Raw genomic sequence first — 19619 nt, 5'->3', positions numbered from 1 at the left:
CAATCCATTCTCTGCCCAGCCTGTACTTGTGCTCGGGATTGCCCCGACCCATGTGCAGGACCTTGCACTTGGCCTTGTTGAACTTCATGAGGTTCTCACAGGCCCACCTCTCCAGCCTGTCAAGGTCCCTCTGGATGGCATCCCTTCCCTCCAGCGTGTCCACAACACCACACAGCTTGGCGTCATCTTCAAACTTGCTGAGGTTGCACTCGATCCCACTGTCCATGTCACTGACAAAGATGTTAAACAGCACTGGCTCAAATACCGATCCCTGAGGAACACCACTCGTCACTGGTCTCCACTTGGACATTGAACCGTTGACTGCAACTCTTGTGAGTGGGACCATCCGGCCAATTCATTATCTCAGCCTTCTCCATATCCTGGGTAGCCAGGTCTCCCGTTTCCTTACGGAGAGGGTCTACATTTTCCCTAGTCCTCCTTTTATCACTGATATAGCTGTAGAAGTTTTTCTTGTTGCCCTTGATGTCCCTGGACAGATTTAATTCTGTCTGGGCTTTAGCTTTCCTAACCTGATCCCTGACTGCTTGGAGAATTTCTCTGTATTCCTCATGACCACAATTAGATTTTAACAGTTAAGAGTGTTACATTTTTAATGCTTAAAAGCAATCTGAATTAGACCTGAATGAGGGTGAAGAAGAAGAAATATGACTCAGAACCCTGAGAATCATCTCACGCTTTGTGTACTCACTGATATTTATCTTGTCAAAAAAGACAACTTAATCAGGAATGTTTTCAATCTTTCAGAATGTCGCTTTCCACTACAAGACTCCCAAATCTTAACCTTGCTCTGACCCTATGCACTTCAAAGTAATAATTCTTGTAAGTGACAGAATAATCTTTCCCTTAATACTCCCACTTACATCTCCCACACAGACAGGATCAAGGGTAGGCAGATGGTAAATTGCAAGACTGTTGGGGTTGTCTCCACCTGTGGCTAGAAGGGTCCTCGAGGGGTTCAGCTCAATGGCATGAATACCACATCCTTGCTGGTTCACCATGCCAGGTTCACGATCTTTCAAAATAGGAATCTTGGTAATTTGACCAGTCTGAACATCCACTATAAATAACTGGGGGAAAAAAAGCAGATGTAAGTCATTATTAAACAGATAAGAAAAACAAGATGGTCAAATATCCTCCCTATTTTGAAGTGACATTCTTTTAAAGTTGAAATCCACAAATACTGCAAGTATGGCTGAAAAACGCATAAATTCCTTCTTAAAATAACTAAACTAAATTACAGTAGGTTTTACTTTAATCATCGCATTTGGTTTTCACAGCAATGGAAGAGAGAAGAGAGAAATTTGTCATGGGAGGTTTCCCATTTAACAAAACCTTTCAATCTAAAACTCTTTTCCCTGTTCAATACCATGACAAAACAGTATTATTTTCCAGTTTCCCTGTACGACAGAGAAAGAGACTCACCTCAAAACAGCCAGTAAGCCCCAGGAGGCTTAGCACAAATCCTGCCTCCCAGATAAGATACTTACCATGAAGTTTTGGCTTTGACAAACTGACACTTTATAAATTTATATAATTGGAATTTATTTTCTGGTGATACACAGAGAATAGTAACTAAATACAGTACTGCCAGTGCAAATATCTAGAAGAGATATCTAGCTACATATCTCATCCTGCAAAAAGACAAGTTGGAGCTCTGTGTCACTGCCCCCTTGGCAGAAAACTCAGTTATAAAGCCTTACAATTCTTCAAACAGACATCATTATACCCAGAGTTATGTCAGTTCAAACATATACAACCATACAGTTACAATCTAAACCAGAACAAAGATTTACATCGCTTGCCAAAGCGCACTTTCATTTGAAAGGCTGTTGTGCTGGCTCATTTCACAGATGTTGTTCAGAGCACAGTTGCACCACAAGTCAAATAAGTATAACAGAGAGGACAAAGCCCTGTGAGGGAACATGAGTGAAGCAAGGAAATGGAGGATCTGAAGCTGACTTGGCACTAAGGAAAGTGATGTAGAAACACAGCCCAGGATTATAATTAAACTAATTAGGCTGAAAAGGTAAAGAACTTGTAAACATAAAATGCTGAAGCATCAGACCCTCACACTTCTGTCCTGGATCTTCAACCTCAACATCATTTTCCTATAACAAGTTTCCAAACTAAGATATTCTCAGAAGCAGCAACAGGACATATTTCTTGCAGTGCTTTCATCTGCTCGTACCCTACTCTAATCCATCGTCAGCCCTTGAATTGCTTTGTCATTTCCTCACTTTTCTCCTCCAGTTGCACAGTGTTACTATAACCAGAACAGCAACTGCTCTTAGGGCAAGAAATTTCACACAGTTAAGGGACTGACTTTGTCATTTCAGCTGTAAAGTTTTAAGCAGTAACTTCTCCTCTTGCTTGGTAAGGAACGTGGCACACTGTGGGTAGTTTAAAAACAACTACCACCTCCGTAGAATAAAATAAGCAAGCACTGTCTGCATATGCTAGGACTCTTGCATCACCTGAAGTAGGACAGGAAGCCAGAAGCTCATACTTGCAAGCTGCACCACTGATTGTCAAGAAGTCGTCCCTGTAAATCCAGAAAACAGAAGCCTAACAGCTGTTAGACACTTCTAAAGCCAAAAAGGGAGAAATGTTAAGAAACAAAATAGGCACCCAGCTAAGAACACAGAAAATTTGAAAATCGTTTTAAGAGTTTGTGTTGGGTTTGTGCAAAGGGGTTCTGGTGGCAGGAGAGGGGCTTTGCTCCCTGTGACTTCCCTGGTTTTGGAACTGGGTCAGACTTGGTTCTGGCCACCAGATCGGACTCCCATCCCCCTCGGGGTTGAGCCAATCGGCACCTCTGCGAATTGCCCTATTTAAGTCGGGACAAAGGAACCAGAAAAGGTGCTTTGCCCGGCAGTGAGGAGAGACAGGAGGAGGGCACTGCCCCCGCTCCCCGGCTCCCAGCCAGGGGCTGCCTGCACCAGACCAGCGCCACCCGCTGAGGATGGCGATGGCGGAACTGCCGGGGGAACTCGGGGAGCACCCCGCTCCCAGAGTGCTGCTGGGCCGAGTTCACCCAGAGAGGACTGAGATCTGAGAGAAACGGCCACACAGACACCAGGTCAGTGAAGATGGAACGAGATGAGGTGCCGGAGCTGAGTTTCCCCTGCAACCGGTGGCGAGACAGCAGGCAGCCCCCCTGCAGCCAGGACGGACTCAGTGGAGCAGAGACCCACTCGCAGCCCATGGAGAAGCCCACGTTGGAGAAGAGATGCCTGAGCCTGAGAGAGGTGGTGGAGCATGGGACGCACAACAAGGCAGAGACGCATCTAGAGTCCGTATGACGACCCACGCCGCAGCGAGTGGCAGCAGCTCCCTAAGAATCCGAGACTGTGGTAAAGCCCACACTGGAGCAATCCAATGGGGGAGGATTGCGTCCTGCGGATGGGACTCACACTGGAGAAGTTTGTGGATTTTTCCTTGTGAGTAGGGGATCCACTGGAGCAAGGGAAAAGGGTGTAAGGACTCCTCCTCCTTTAAGAGAGGAACAGCAGGAACAACATGGGATGAACTGACCTGCACTCCCCCATTCCCTGCCCCCTGCGCTGCTGGGGGAGAAGGTAGAGCTGGGAAGAGAAGGGAACGGAGGGGGGAGGTGTTGTTTTTAAGATCTGGCTTTTGTTTTCTCTTTATCCTCTCAAGTAACTGTTAATAAATTGTTTTGCTTTATTCCCAAGCCGAGTCTGTTTTGCCCGGGACCATGGTTGGTGGGTGCTCCCTCTGTTCTTGTCTCAACTCTCAGTCCTTTTGTTACATTTTTCTCCTCTCCACTTCACTGGGGGGAGGGGGAACGAGCGACTGTGTGGGGTTTAGTTGCCGGATCGGCCTAAACCACAACAGAGTTTTTTTAAAGACACTAAAGTAAATTAAGTACAAAATATCTGATTGCTTTTAAACAATGCAGCCAAAACCTCAGCATACAATGACTTAAATCTGAAGAAAAAACAGAAACTGGCCTACTTCCAAGCAAACTGGTACCTTTGCCTTTATATAGAAACTAAAAACCAGCCACAAAAACTTTTCCTAGATGCAGTAAACTCCTACCAACCTCCAAACAGTGAACTGTGCACATTTTCCCCTTGATTTTAAGCTTTGCACATAATTCAGTTCTTCCTGCTAGTAAAACCTATGCATGTCAGTCGTCAGTGTGCCAAATAACTTGACATCCAGGATTTACCAAGCCAGGATTGCTTTGGCCATCTGTCAGAAGTCCAAGGACCACACTTCATCTGTGAGAAATGCAGCAGACTCAGCTATTATGTTCTCTGCAGGACAACCTTGTTCTAACAAGGAAACAGGCTGGATGGCACGACAGAGAGAAATCCATCTTCCCTCTTTTTTTTAAAAAAAAGCAATGAGCAGGTTGCTGCTCGCTGGCAGGAACAAGACTTTCCTTCCCATAGGCTGCACAGCAAATTCTCAAAAGTAAAACTGAAATACTGCTTTGGTCAGTAGCTGAAGGAGCTGCTCCGGAGCCAGCCCGACCCACTGCGGAGCCTCCGGGCTGCGACCACCCCTCACTGAGCAGGTGCTCTGAATTTCTTTTTAGCTGTACCTTTAAATCGAAGCGAGAAAAGTTTACACCAATCCTGATAAAGGTATGTATGACCAGAGTCACTCAAGCTCCACCTGAAAGTAAAGAAAAGGTATAAAATGGCAAAAGACAAAGGGGATGTTAGGGAGAAGCCCCTCCATCGAAATGTCCGGGATCAGTCGACGGGCTGGACCTCTCTTCTCCCCCCCATAGGGACGCCTATTGGGTAAGAGCTCTGTGTTCTGTGCATTTACTTACTAACATCTTGCAGCTATTTAGTGTTATCACTGATCAGTTCTCACTTTATAAATCAAAGTTGGTTTTGTAGTCAGTCACTATCACCAGCTATCTACGAATCTATATCCTGTCATGAATAAAATTATATATACAAGTTTCTGGAAACTTTTGAATTATTGTAAGGAGTTTGGGCCATAGTACTACTGCTGTTGACCTATGACTAACTGTGGCTGCTAAGGGAGGGCAGGGGGAGGCGGACCCAAGGGTCTCGTTGCATTTAGGGAAACCGATATACTAGCCAAAGTTATCTCCTCGTCTACTGGTGTTGAGTCCCACATTAAGGATCCTGTCTGACTTGGGATGCTGGTAGACTGGTCTTTTAACCTCTTAACATGACACACTGGAAGAAGCAAATGCATCCAATCGCTTAATATGTGGCTCTGTGGCTGGTGTCATCACCACAATTTTGGCTTTTTGGACAATGGGATGGGCCACACGGCACCAGACGGGACTTGCCTTTCTCAGAGGGGAATGAGGGTCTTTGCACAACAGCTAGTGGGGCTCATTGACAGGGCTTTAAACTAGATTCGAAGGGGGAGGGGGGTAATACCAAGCTTGATCAAGATATGCTGGAAGCACCTGAAGAACAGCAGAAAGGAATTCCAGCCACTCCAGCCAGGAAGTCAGATTCATCTGGGGCCCAACTTAAATGCCTCTACGCTAATGCGCGCAGCATGGGGAAGAAGCAAGAGGAGTTAGAAGTGTATGCGCACCTGTTGGGATATGATCTTATTGGCATCACGGAGACGTGGTGGGATGAATCCTATGACTGGAGAGTCAGAATAGAAGGGTACAGGCTCTTTAGGAAGGACAGGCAGGGGAGAAGAGGAGGAGGGGTTGCTCTCCATGTCAAAGACCAGCTAGAGTGCATGGAGCTGCACCTGGGGATGGATGAGGAGCCAACTGAGAGCTTATGGGTCAGGATTAAAGGGAGGGCAGGGACAGGGGACACAGTAGTGGGGTTCTGCTACAGGTCACCTGACCAGGAGGACAGAGTGGATGAGGCCCTGTACAGACAGATAGGAGCAGCCTCACGTTCATGAGACCTGGTCCTCATGGGGGCCTTCAACCACCCTGATATCTGTAGGAGGGACAACACAGCAGGCCATAGGCAATCCAGGAGGTTCCTGGAATGCATGGATGATAACTTCCTTCTCCAAGTGGTAGAAGAACCAATGAGGAGAGGTGCTTTGCTGGACCTTGTTCTCACCAACAAACAGGGGCTGGTGGGAAACGTGACGCTCAAGGACAGCCTTGGCTGCAGTGACCATGAAACAGTGGAGTTCAAGATTCTTAGGGAAGCAAGGAGAGTGCTCAGCAAGCTCACTACCCTGGATTTCAGGAGAGCAGACTTTGGCCTCTTCAGGGATCTCCTCGGTAGAGTACAATGGAATGAAGACCTGAAGGGAAGAGGGGCCCAAGAAAGCTGGATAATATTCAAGGATCACCTCCTCCAAGCTCAGGAGCAGTTCATCTCAACAAAGAGGAAGTCAGGTAGAAACACCAGGAGGCCTGCATGGATGAACAAGGAGCTCCTGGACCAACTCGGACACAAAAAGAAGGCCTATAGAGGGTGGAAGCAAGGACAGGTAGCCTGGGAAGAATACAGAGAAATTGTCCAAGCAACCAGAGTTCAGGTTAGGAAAGCTAAAGCCCTGATAGAGTTAAATCTGGCCAGGGACATCAAGGGCAACAAGAAAAACTTCTATAGATATGTCAGTGATAAAAAGAGGTCTAGGGAAAACGTAGGCCCTCTCCAGAAGGAAACGGGGGACCTGGCTACCTGGGATATGGAGAAGGCTGAGGTTCTCAATGATTTCTTTGCCTCAGTCTTCACTGGCAAGAGCTCCAGCTGCACAGCCCAAGCCACAGAAGGCAAAGGCAGGGACTGGGAGAATGAAGAACCACCCACTGTAGGAGAAGACCAGGTTCCAGACCATCTAAAGAACCTGAAGGTGCACAAGTCCATGGGACCTGATGAGGTGCATCCGTGGGTCCTGAGGGAACTGGCAGATGAAGTTGCTAAGCCACTATCCATCATATTTCAGAAGTCGTGGCAATCTGGTGAAGTTCCCACTGACTGGAAAAGGAGAAACATAGCCCCCATCTTTAAAAAGGGGAAAAAAGAAGACCCAGGGAACTACAGGCCAGTCTCACCTCTGTGCCCGGCAAGATCATGAAGCAGATCCTCCTGGCGACTATGCTAAGGCACATGGAAAATAAGGAGGTGATTGGTGACAGCCAACATGGTTTCACTAAAGGCAAATCCTGCCTGACTAATTTGGTGACCTTCTATGATGAGGTTACAGCATTGATGGATAAGGGAAGAGCAACTGACATCATCTACCTGGACTTGTCCAAAGCATTTGATACTGTCCCACGACATCCTTGTCTCTAAACTGGAAAGACATGGTTTTGATGGATGGACCACTCGGTGGAGAAGGAATTGGCTGGATGGTCGCTCTCAAAGAGTTGTGGTCAATGGTTCAATGTCCAAGTGGAGGCCAGTGACGAGTGGTGTTCCTCAGGGGTCAGTACTGGGGCCAGTGCTATTTAACATCTTTGTTGGTGACATGGACAGTGGGATCGAGTGCACTGACCCTACTTTTCACACCCCATGAGATTACTAGCTGTATGCGTATTTTTCTTTTGGTTTGCAGAAGCAGTGAGAAGTCATTTTGGCAAATGGCTCCCTGTCCTGGTTTTCCTTGGATAGAATCATAGAATCAGTTTTCTGTTCAGAAAAGCTACATTTCTAAAATAAGCTGCATTTTTAAGAAGAGTGCAGCACCCGATTAGGTGAGAACAAAGTTGATAAGACACTTTGGTTTAGTCTGTAGCCAGCCATGGTATGCAGGTATCCATAGTGATCAAGGACTTTGCAACTCGCTTTTGCTAACGACCCAGATGCCCAAGAACCTGGGGGGAGTGTGGCCAGGGCGACTGACACCTGAATTGGCAAATGGATATTCCGTTCCATGTAACGTCATGCTCACTATAAATTGGAAAGTTTGCTGGAGACAGCCTCTCTCTTCCTTGATGGTTGCTGTCCCTGGAGGGTCTTGCTCATTGTTCTGCTCCCGAGGCCTACTCTCTCTCTTCTGGGATTGCGGTTTCAGTATTTTCCTGGTCCAGGATCACTAGCCAGTGTTCATGGGGTGGTGAGCAATTGCACCGTACATCACTTGTCTGTATGTATTATTTTTATCATTATTATTAGTCATTTAATTTTATTTCAGTTATTAAATAGTTCTTATCTCAACCCATGGGTCTTTCTTCCTTTTCCTGATTCCCCTTCTTGAGTGGGGAGGGGTCATTGGGTAACAGAACAGCTGGCTAGTGTTTAGCCCTGGATACAGGCTAAACTTAGACACTCCCATACAATTATTATGTGGCTGTCTCCTTTTCAAACTGCTTACCATCAAGTTAACCAAAAAACTGCCCCACTTCATTAACTAAGGAACTTCATTAATCTACTTGCCAAAAGTAAAGACTGTGGTAGGGAATTGAGTATCTGAGGACCAGAGTCTGAACTGCAAAATCCATCCTTCTCTTATATACAATACTGAGAGCAGAATGGCTTGCCAGGCTCTTCCATCAAGTCTACTTCCATTTTTTTGACCTGCCTTTCAGAGATAACAGTTTAGGGAAAAAAAAAAAAAGCAAAACCCACAACAAAGTTACTAATTCATTAAATATAAGCACCCTTCCCACACATCTTTAACTGAAAGCATTGACTTTATACAGTGAGATTAAAAACAGGCCTATGAAATGCCATTTCAAAGCAGCATGTAGATCTCCTCCTCCACTGCTGCCCCTGAACAAAGAACAGCAGATGAACAGGCAGCCCTATCTTTTAGTTGATTGTACAAATCAGAACAAAGGGTGCCACCCTGAGCTACAGCATATTTTTATTACATAAGCAGGATGGACATAGATTTACAAGGCACAAAGAACATGGATGAAAGAGACTACTTATTCTTCATGCAAAAAGTGTTCATAATACACTCTGTGCCCCAGCTCTTCACATGCTGCTCTCAGAAATCACAAGCACATCTTGTAATTCATACTAACATTTGAAAGAAACCCAAGACACACTGCCTTGCTAAAAACAGTCACTAAGATAATTAATTGCAATTAAGTTTCACAATTGGCTTAAGCCAATCTTTGAGAATCCACATGCTTCTTCCTCACCCACTCAATCTTACCACCCTTGTGACAGCAACTAGTGCTCAGCTAGGCTGCAAGGTCAGCTGGATCATATATCTGCCTTTGGTGAAAACCAACCCTACAAGAAAACTCATCTGAATACAAAGCAGCAAGCTGATCCAGCTGACTCCCCAGTCACACACATATCAGTGCCAGCAAGAATGAGCAGGTGGGAACATCTCATTCTGCAACAGCACAACTCCAGACCAGCTGAAGCTGGTCACAAAAATTTCACCTTCAGCCAAGCTGAAAAGTGACATCATTGTTCTCCTTCAAATTTGTTTTTTGCTAACAACAAAAGACAGACAATGCTTACAACATCATTACACCAATACTGTTGCTGGTCACACTGGTTTATTTTTTCCAGTTCTCAGTCTTGCCTTTTATTCAGATTGTAAACATTTTTTTTGCTTCTCTATGTTCATAGAACACTTGTCATAAGGTTCTTCCGTTCTACAGCAATGAAGACTTACTAATATATGCCAAGCCTCAAAGAAACATAGACTCTTTAAAGACTAAGCTATCAAACTGGTATGTCTCCTTTCCAGTGGAGATCAGAACATGCATTAATCTTAGCATAAAACCTACTCACAGGTTGTGCAGTACAGGCAACACAAATGGGTAACAGCCTCACATGTCCTCCTTGAAAGGGTCCAAAGAGAAACAATACAGGATATAAAGAAACATCTTAGAAGTGAGCAGTGGTAAAAGACACCAGTGAGTTGACTGTGAACTCACATTTCCAGAGACAAGACCATGCAATCAGGCACTCCACCTTGCTGTGAAACTCTGAAGCACTACTAGCTAATGGGTACACACTTTGATATGACTGAATTTGTTCACTACCAAAATTACATTTGTCAGTTTTTATTTGTGTCTTGCCCTCCATGTTTAATTTCATGAGGCTGGCAGACAGTTAACACATGTCAACAGATGGCAAAGGATGGAGAAGTGAGAGACTTCAGCTGCTAAAGGGCACCTCTACCACCCACATCATACCTGGCATAGAAACTACCAGACTCTGAAGACAGGCACGGGTATCACATGCAGTTGACAGAAAACCAAATACTCTTGAAACAAAAAAACAACACCCAGTTATTTACTCACAAGCCACTGAAAGAAAGGTGAATGGAGGTGTCAATTACAGGCATCAGAGGTTTATTCACACTGAGTTTTGGTCACTCTTCAGTGGACTTTGAGTAGAGTTACAAACTGCAGGAGCGTAACTTCTCATTCCCTCCCTGGGATCAGAAACAAGCAGTCTTCTCGATTCTTCATTACGTTGACGCGCGGAAGCAAACTCCACAACTCCCGGAGTTATAAAGCAGGTATGTTTATTGCAGCATTGGGTACAAGGGGGATCTCTCCTCCACAAACTTGCACACCTTGTCGCAAAACAAGCGCCTATTTATGATGACCAGATGGTCGTTAACAGTTCCCGCTCTTTCTCAGGTCATTCTTCACGAACAATAGGGTTCTGGTTAACAGTTCTCCTTACCTTTCTGGCTCTAGATGGATACTTGTCTGCTCCTTCTCAGGTCAAGCTGCCCTAATGTCATCATTCAGGGGCCTCTTATCTATATCAGTATTTTGCTAAACTATTTGCTGTGTTGCAATGCCTGACTGTTATTTTCCATATCAAGATGTTCAAAGCCAGAAGATTTGTTAACTTGCAAACCAAGAGGAAATCATTTTCCCCATAGAGTACATATTCACAGATGGAAGAGTAACTGTACATTGTATTCTCACCACTACAATCCTAGGACTACAAGACTAGGTTATAACTGTATGAGATGCACAGAACAGACATGGGATCTCCTGAACAAATTAAAAGTCTTAAAGAAGAAACAAGAGCTGGTGATGTACAGCAGGACATCCAAGGCAACATATAATCTACCAAAGATAGAAGAGGTATCAGCTAGCATTCAGAAAGCAACCCATTCATGCTTTGGAAAAGCCACCTGAGAAATCAGAAGAGAGCATTTGGTAAGGAAGTTTTTAAACACAAATATATCTATCAGGCCTGCCTGGAAAAAAAAAAAAGCAAACAAAAATATTAGATTCCAGGCAATTATATGCTCAAGCAACTAAAATCTAATAAGCTTCTTGTATTTAGGAAATGATTTACAGCTTCTGTATTTTTTCATCCTTAACTTCACAATTAGCAAAATAATTATGTCCTGAACACATACACAGAAGTAAGGGAACAAAAGAAGCTACAAAATGATTATTGGAACATCTTGTTAGAAGCTGCTTTATTCTTCACTGTTTCCTGAAATAGTAAAAAAAAAAACAAAAAAACACAATAACACCAAAAAAACCCCACAAACTTCAGCAATCTTGTATTCAGTGGTTTTGTTTGCCATAAGCTTGTCTCCTACATAAATCTGTTTCTCTAGGAAGCTTGAACAGAAGACACTGATTACAGACAGTCTCTTCTTCTGAGACTTGATTGGATCAGCCACTAGTAATTTAGATGCCATGGTGACACACCCTAAAAGTCATTTGAATTTGAAAAACATTAAGAAGCCCATTGCATACAAGATCAAAGAGATTCTTGCAAACATGAATCTTGCCTCAGAAAAGCCCAGGTGATTGTGTTTGAATTTTTAGACACCTGAATGCTTGTATGGGTTCCATAATTCTAAATCTATCAGAAAAAGCATGCACCTTTAAAAACCCCAAATATTAGATTTGCAGCTGGCCAACTGTGAGCATCAGGATCCACTGGAGAACAATAAAGTTATTTCATATACACAATCATACCCAGAAATATTTTTAAAGATAAAAAGTTGCCCCAAATAATTACACAAGTTATAAATCTCATTAAAACCAAGCAATTGACAGAGCTCCATATTTTCAGTGTTTATAGTGACTGGTATTGTGAAGTGACTAAAACCAAACTTGCTCCTCTATGACCAAGCTGCGTGGTGTGGTCGACATGCTGGAGGGAAGGGATGCCATCAAGAGGGACCTTGACAGGTTGGAGAGGTGGGCCTGTACGAGGTGTTCAAAGCCAGGTTAGATGAGGCTTTGAGCAAGCTGGTGTAGTGGAGGGTGTCCCTGCCCATGGCAGGGGGGTTGGAACTAGATGATCTTGAAGGTCCCTTCCAACCCAAACCATCCTATGATTCTATAAATAAGCAAGATTTTCAAGAGCTTGTGTTTCAGCAGGAGTTTGTCTCCTGTAAGCTTTTCCACAAACAGTGCTTGCTGCTGACTGGCTGAGGTGATGAATACACAAGGAGAAAGAAGGCAGAGAGACTCTATTTCAGGATTATTCCTGTTAAAAGACTGTTTTGTTTATACAGGTTGGCCTTGTTTCTTAAGAGCTACTGCATGAAAGCCTCCTACTGTGTAACTATGAATAATAACAGCACATCTGAAATGAAAAAAAAGTACCACTGTCCCATGCATGTCAGATCACTTAGCGTAGCTTCTGCACAAAATAAAATCTTAAGGCAAAGAAACAATCATAGAATCATAGAATGGTTAGGGTTGGAAGGGACCTTAAAGATCATCCAGTTCCAACCCCCCTGCCATGGGCAGGGAAACCCTCCACTACACCAGGTTGCCCAAAGCATCATCCAACCTGGCCTTGAACACCTCCAGGGATGGGGCAGCCAGAACTTCACTGGGCAACCTGTTCCAGTGCCTCACCACCCTCTGAGTGAAAAATTTCTTCCTTAGATCTAATCTAAATCTGCCCTCTTTCAGTTTAAAGCCATTGCCCCTTGTCCTATCACTACATGCCCTTGGAAAAAGTCCCTCCCCAGCTTTCCTGTAGGCCCCCTTTAGGTACTGGAAAGCTGCTATAAGATCACCCCGGAGCCTTCTCTTCTCCAGGCTGAACAGCCCCAACTCTCTCAGCCTGTCTTCATAGGAGAGGTGCTCCAGCCCTCGGATCATCTTCGTGGCCTCCTCTGGACTCGTTCCAGCAGCTCCATGTCCTTCTTGTGCTGGGGACTTCAGAGCTGAACACGGTATTCCAGGTGGGGTCTTAGGAGAGCAGAGCAGAAGGGCAGAATCACCTCCCTCAACCTGCTGGCCACGCTGCTTTGGATGCAGCCCAGGACACGGTTGGCTTTCTGGGCTGCCAGCGCACATTGCCGGCTCCTGGTGAGCTTCTCATCCACCAGCACTCCCAAGTCCTTCTACTCAGGGCTGCTCTCAATCCATTCTCCACCCAGCCTGTACTTGTGCATGGGATTGCCCTGACCCACGTGCAGGACCTTGCACTTGGCCTTGTTGAACTTCATGAGGTTCTCACAGGCCCACCTCTCCAGCCTGTCAAGGTCCCTCTGGATGGCATCCCTTCCCTCCAGCGTGTCCACAACACCACACAGCTTGGTGTCATCTGCATACTTGCTGAGGGTGCACTCGATCCCACTGTCCATGTCACCAACAAAGATGTTAAATAGCACTGGCCCCAGTACTGACCCCTGAGGAACACCATTCGTCACTGAACATTAAACCGTTGACCACAACTCTTTGAGTGCCACCATCCAGCCAATTCCTTATCCACGGAGTGGTCCATCCATCAAAACCACGTCTTTCCAGTTTAGAGACAAGGATGTCGTGTGGGACAGTATCAAATGCTTTGGATAAGTCCAGGTAGATGATATCAGTTGCTCTTCCCTTATCCATCAATGCTGTGATCTCATCACAGAAGGCCACGAAATTAGTCAGGCAGGATTTGCCCTTAGTGAAGCCATGTTGGCTGTCACCAATCACCTCCTTATTTCCCATGTGCCTTAGCATAGTCACCAGGAGGATCTGCTCCATGATCTTGCTGGGCACAGAGGTGAGACTGGCCTGTAGTTTCCTGGGTCTTTTTTTTTTTTTTCCCTTTTTAAAGATGGGGGCTATGTTTCCCCTTTTCCAGTCATTGGGAACTTCACCACATTGCCACGACTTCTGAAATATGATGGATAGTGGCTTAGCAACTTCATCTGCCAGTTCCCTCAGGACCTGCGGATGCACCTCATCAGGTCCCGTGGACTTGTGCACCTTCAGGTTCTTTACATGGTCTTGAACCTGATCTTCTCCTACAGTGGGCAATCACACCCACTGATATAATTTGAGTTTTAAGAGCTGCTTGATCGATACATTCCTTACAACACTCGATTCATTTCTGTGGCACTAACCAACTTGCAAAGAAGAAATTTGAAATTTTACACTAATTCAATCAGAACTTCATACATGAAATTGCAGCCTGAGCCAATGAAGTTAGGCTATTAACTCCATCAGAGAGAACATAAATGGAGGAGATAATATGTCACAACAGGAAGGCTTCAGGCGGCTCCAAGCAGACCAATGTTCTAATACAAAGGCTTCAGGCTCTACTCTAAGACAAGCCCACACTCCTCCAAGGCTCAGGAGAAAATGTCTCCACCATAGGCATAAATGCCCTGCCTTAAATAGTCAGGAGTCACATGGTTTGCTAGATGGGTCAAGGCTATTGGTCACTTGACCATCCATCTCCCAGAGTGATTGGCTGAATGCTACAGCACCTGTTTCAAGGTAACTTTCCCAGTGTAACGAGCTACAGGTGTTTCTTAGTTAGCCTGCATAGGGAAAGAACTTTCACAGGATGCTGCAGCAGCCAAAAGATTCCTTCACAATAATACTCCTTAGGTAATTAATCACATAGGACATTATTTTAATATTCCCCAATGAAGCAATGCTTTTGATCTGAAACGTTGAGTCTGAAGAGGTTTTGATTTTTACTAAAGCATAAAGAGATATATAAGCAAGGGAAGTTATTTGAACACTGATAACAGATTTAGAGTGGAGAAAAAAAAAATAAATCAAAGTGAAAAAGCAAAAGTTAATCCTGAAATTCATTGTTTAAGTTTGGAACATTTCTAGCTACTCTGAAGAATATCTGGAGCTTAACTGTAGTTTTTAGTTTTGTAGCAACTTTTCAAAGTCAGCAGCACAGAACCATACATAAAACCAAATCGTACATGACCAAGAATAACAAAAAGAGTCTTACTAGCAACTTCTGCCAGGCAGAATGGTTAGCTGCCATTTAGCAAAGCTAGTGCCATTCATCAACTGCATTTGCAGAACAAGAAGATTCAACCCCATTGTTGCTCTCCATACCACAAACAGATGTAAATCGCTCTGTGCTGATTAGATACATGCTACATGGAGGTACAGGCCTTGCGTTCAGGTTTCTGGCCATCTGCACAGTGCTATAGTTTCAGATGAGAACGGGCAATCGTTAAGCATTACCCTAATTGAAAATTAATTGTGCCTAATTTTGACTCTGCTCCTACTTACTTCCTAATATTTTCCTTGGCAGTCTACATACTTCAATTGTGGTAAGCATCATTTGGAGGTGGAATAATTAACAGAGGGAAGAAAAAGAGAGGTAGTACTTACTGTGTTGCATTTTGTCCCACATACCACTTGTCGGTGGCTCAACCACTGGGAGGCAAACACTTTATTAAGGGTTCCAAGGTGAAATTCTCTCTCCTTCAGGAGGCTGGGAAGCTGCTGGGCTGCATATTCGTGCAACAAGTGGTGATAGCTGGACTCGTTCTGCATCCTGACCTCTCTACCTTTCAGGTAGTACACCAGAGACCTTTTCACCAGGGGGAGTCTTTTCCTTTTGTGAACTGAGTGATCCCACCCATACTGTGGAAAAGCAGCATAGAAATTAGATAAAGCAACTAGAACAAACTTAAGACACAACCCTTCTAAATTCAAAGATATTCTCAGCAAAATACTGAAGTCTTCCAAACTACCCATGGAATGCCATACACGAAGATTAATTCGGAAATGCTGATACAGCCTTCAGCAACATAAAATTAAACATAAATATTTGCTAAAGAAGTAACACTGCGATGACATTAAAAACAGTCCACACCAGTTTGGCACCGTTGAGATGCCAGATGCTTATAGAAACAAGAGGAAACCAAGAAGCACTTCAAATAGAGTAGGGCAGCCTCCCGTCATGAGCTCGGCAGGTTTGGAGGTGACACTGCGGGGGCCACCCGATACCGACCGCGCCGTTCACCGGCCTCCTCCGACCCGGCCTGGAGTCGCCCCGCAGCATCGCTCGGCCCGGGGGCAACGGGCATCTGTCAGTTACGGGCCGAATGGCTGAACCCAACAGAGGCAGCGCCGAGCGAGGCAGGGGGAGGGGCAGGAATCTGGGGGAGCCTCCGGCGCCACTAGGGCAGGGAATGGGGGCTGCCTACTATATCGCACTGAGACACCCTCAGCCACCACAGCCGAGGCTACTCCTCCCCACCTCCTTAGGACACCTTCTCCAAGCACCGGAACCCCCCCTCCCTCCTTCCCCGCCCCAACCGAGCACTGGGACACGGCAACTCCCGGGCAGGGTCACCCCTCCCCTCGGGCACCGCACGTGCTCCCCCCCTACCATACACCCGTTCCCGTCCCCCCAGCCTACCTGCTCCCCCTGGAGCCCCCCAGCGGCAGCCGCCGCCGCTTTCCGCTTCCTGCTAACTGTTTTCCAGGCCATAATAGGAGGAGGAGCAGCAGCAGGAGCAACAGGAGCTAAGAGCCCAGCCCAGGTCCCGCATGGAGTAGGAGGGAGAGGCAGCTGCCAGGGGACAGAACATATAAGTGCGGGGAGCCGGACCCAGTCGCTATCTCCACCACAGGCCCCACTGACCGCACTTCACGACATTTTCTCCGGGATTTTTTTACGACAGTCGCGTCGCACCTTTTGCGGCGGCTCCTCCACCTCCCCTCCGAGAGCCTCGCTTCCCAGCAACCAGAGGAGGCAGGGGAGTGAGCTAGCCCGCCCCCTTTGCAGTTGCCAGGCATCGTGGGCCCGTCAGAGGCGGGACCGCGCCCCCTGGCGGCGGCAGGCCGGCGGGGCTTGGGGTGAAGCTTCTCGGCCTCGCCCTGCGTCTGTTCCCCACTGCCCTGCACGGGTCGGTGGGGCTGGCTGGCGGCCTCCCCGGGCCCCGTCAATTTAAGCATAGAAGAGGCGTAAGCTAGCTGTTTTCTTTATTCATTTATTTTTGAGCAACCGAAACTTGCTGGGCAATGCCTGGAGGGCAGGGACGGGTGTTATTTTGGCAGCCCGGTGCCTGTACTGCTCCTGTGAGACAAAAAGCAGCTATATCACAGTTCTGAGAGTGAGGAGGAGTGGGCTGATGCCACAGCACTGGGGAAACATGGGAAGGGTACTCTGGCAGCTCGAAGCAGCAGAATGTATCCACTGAGAGCCAGCCCATGAGAGTATTCCTGTTGATTGTAATATGCACAGTTTATACTTAAGTTCTCCATCTCTCCTGTGGGAAAATCTGACCACAAGTGTAAAACACCTCCTCCTCCCCTTCCACCACCATCCCAGAGGGGCTAACACCTGACACCTGCTTTGCTTTGCAAAACTTCATCCCAAGTTTCCCTTAGAGAGACTCTTTTAACTAGCAAACAACTTGGCTTTATCACTTGGCTTCTCCAAGTGAATATAAGGGTCCGGTGCACGTTGCTTGGGTGCACAATAAGGCACTTAGTCACTCTGAGGTGCTCTGTTCCATCAGGAAACTCCCTTATTGCAGAGAAATTAAAGAGCATATAGAATGTTTGTATTTAATTATGCTACTTTAAAACCGATGTGAATGGATGTGTGCTTTTCCTTGTGCCAACATAGCTCATATGCACTTTTTCCTATGCTTATAGAGGTAAAAATTAGAGTAACCCAAACCCAATGATCACTGTTTTGAAAGCAACATTGCAGAGAAAAGAAAAAGTAGAGGAAGAGAGAAACATGTGATGTGCAGGCAGACTGCAAAAAAGCCAGCTGACCACTTGAAATACTCCAATGCCTCAAGTCACATGAAATCAGTACACATACTGTTTTCCTGATAAAGGTAGCATTTCTTTTATGCCATTTTTTGTGTGTTTTCATCTAACAAACCTCAAAGGGTGTTGTGAAAAGTCAAATTAAAAAAAAAATAAATAAAAGGACCTCACAGGCTTTCCAGCTTCCCCTGAGGATAAAAAGCCAAAGGGATAATTCTAGTTTGGCTAGAATCCCCCTCTCCATATCCTCCCTCACACATGCACAGCTGCCACCTGCGTTTTGGACAAAACCCCTCCATTTTAGATCAAGGCCCTCTCAAAAGGCTGAAAACTCGTTGCCAAAGCTGCTCTTGGGGGTAAGAGCCGTGCTCTGGTGCATCCCGGTGGGAGTGCCCCCTCAGCCGTGCTGGGCGAGTGCACAGCCCCTTGTGAGGGGACAAGGGCAGGCATCGAGGCAGCCATGGCCACTGAGGGAAGGGGCTGAGGTGTATGGGGCGAAATGCCCCCTCTGGGCCCGGCTCACCACCTTCATCTAGCCCCCGGGGGAGCCTGTCGCTGTACCCAGGTGGGAGAGGGGCAGCAGGTGCTGGAGGAGCCCCTGGGCAGGGCCGGAGCCAGGGACAGACCCGGGCGCCACCACCTACCACCTCCGCTCCGCCCCTCGCCCCACCCCTCACCCCGCTGAGGTGACGTCGCCGTGAGTACCTCCCAATTGGGCCGGCGGGGGTGACTGCGGTGTGACGCTAGCGTGTCGCTGGGGAGGTGAGGTGGGGGGCAGGTAGACAAGATGGCGTCGTCTGATTGTGGGACTGGAGGTGGTGACGCGGCGCGGGTTTCATAGGGGCGAGCAGTGGGCAGTGACCGTGGGGACAGCTGGAGCCGTCAGGCGTCGCGCAGGTAACGAGTGGGCCGGGAGAGGTAGGGGATGGGGGTGCTGGTCTCCCTCGTAGTAGGGCCTGGGTAGAGGGGCGCAGCCGGCCGCTCCCCGGGCTCTCTGCCCCGCTGCCGGGCCACACTTCGCTGCCACTTCTCGTCCGGGGCGAGGGACTCTCCGCGCCCCTGTCGTGATTCAGCAGATGAGAAGTGCCGGTGGGGCGGCTGCGGGGCCACTGGCCTCCTGGATGGAGCTCGCGGGTTGGAAGGCCGCTTTCCTGGCCGTGGAGGGGAGCGAGCCTGCGAGTGCTGCGTTAGCGTGTAACCTTGCTCTGCCTTCATGGCGTCTCGATACTGTTTTTGAAGGTACCGTTTAATTGAACTGAGAACCTGTACGGTCAGCTCAGAGGGACGAAGTCCTGGCACTCTGTCTTGGGCTGGACCTGGGGAACAGAGGGAGGTCAGGCAAGAAGGGTGACACTTCTTTCCCTACAGTCTTCTGCTTTCTGGCAATTCCGGGGACTGCCTGAGTTAAGGGAATATCTTTCTGCTTAATAACCCTTGATGAATTTGCCTTCTAAGAGCTGATTGCTGTTGAAACCTGAGTAAACAGTTAGTGTCCACAATATCTGGAAGTAAGTTCCTCCCCATGGTAATTAAATCTTCTGTGAAGAACTGAAACATCTGCTTTCGTTTAGGGGGGGTGTGTGTGGTTTTTGTCAAGCCTGCCTTCAGGTAATTTGTTAATTTTTGGCTCTTGTGTTGTGAAAACCATAGTATTCATCTTCCCTATGCCACTTGTGACTTTAGTTTTCTACTATATTCGCTCTTTGGTTGCATCTTCTAGACTGAAGAGCCCAAATCTTGTTTACTT

General features: G+C 46.7%; 1 protein-coding gene across 3 annotated transcripts in view; it reads right to left on the bottom strand.

The window, feature by feature from the left end:
* The window catches only part of LOC147526250 (DDB1- and CUL4-associated factor 12-like), a 32105-nt gene extending 15381 nt beyond the window's left edge, over positions 1–16724 (bottom strand). For 2 of the 3 annotated variants that reach the window (XM_086630165.1, XM_086630166.1), the window contains exons 1-3: positions 16506–16724; positions 15470–15724; positions 882–1088 (exon numbers count right to left, since the gene is read on the bottom strand). In XM_086630165.1, the coding sequence (XP_086486291.1) occupies positions 882–1088; positions 15470–15724; positions 16506–16577 (534 nt within the window). In that variant the 5' untranslated portion in view covers positions 16578–16724. The remainder of the gene's footprint in view (positions 1–881; positions 1089–15469; positions 15725–16505) is intronic. The other variant, XM_086630168.1, reaches the window with a different exon arrangement.
* Between the last annotated feature and the right edge of the window lie 2895 nt (positions 16725–19619).

Source organism: Tauraco erythrolophus, chromosome W, assembly GCF_009769465.1.
Source record: "Tauraco erythrolophus isolate bTauEry1 chromosome W, bTauEry1.pri, whole genome shotgun sequence".
NCBI classification, from domain to species: Eukaryota; Metazoa; Chordata; class Aves; order Musophagiformes; family Musophagidae; genus Tauraco; species Tauraco erythrolophus.
Note: the sequence above shows the minus strand (reverse complement) of the source record. Positions and strands in the feature narration are given on the sequence as shown.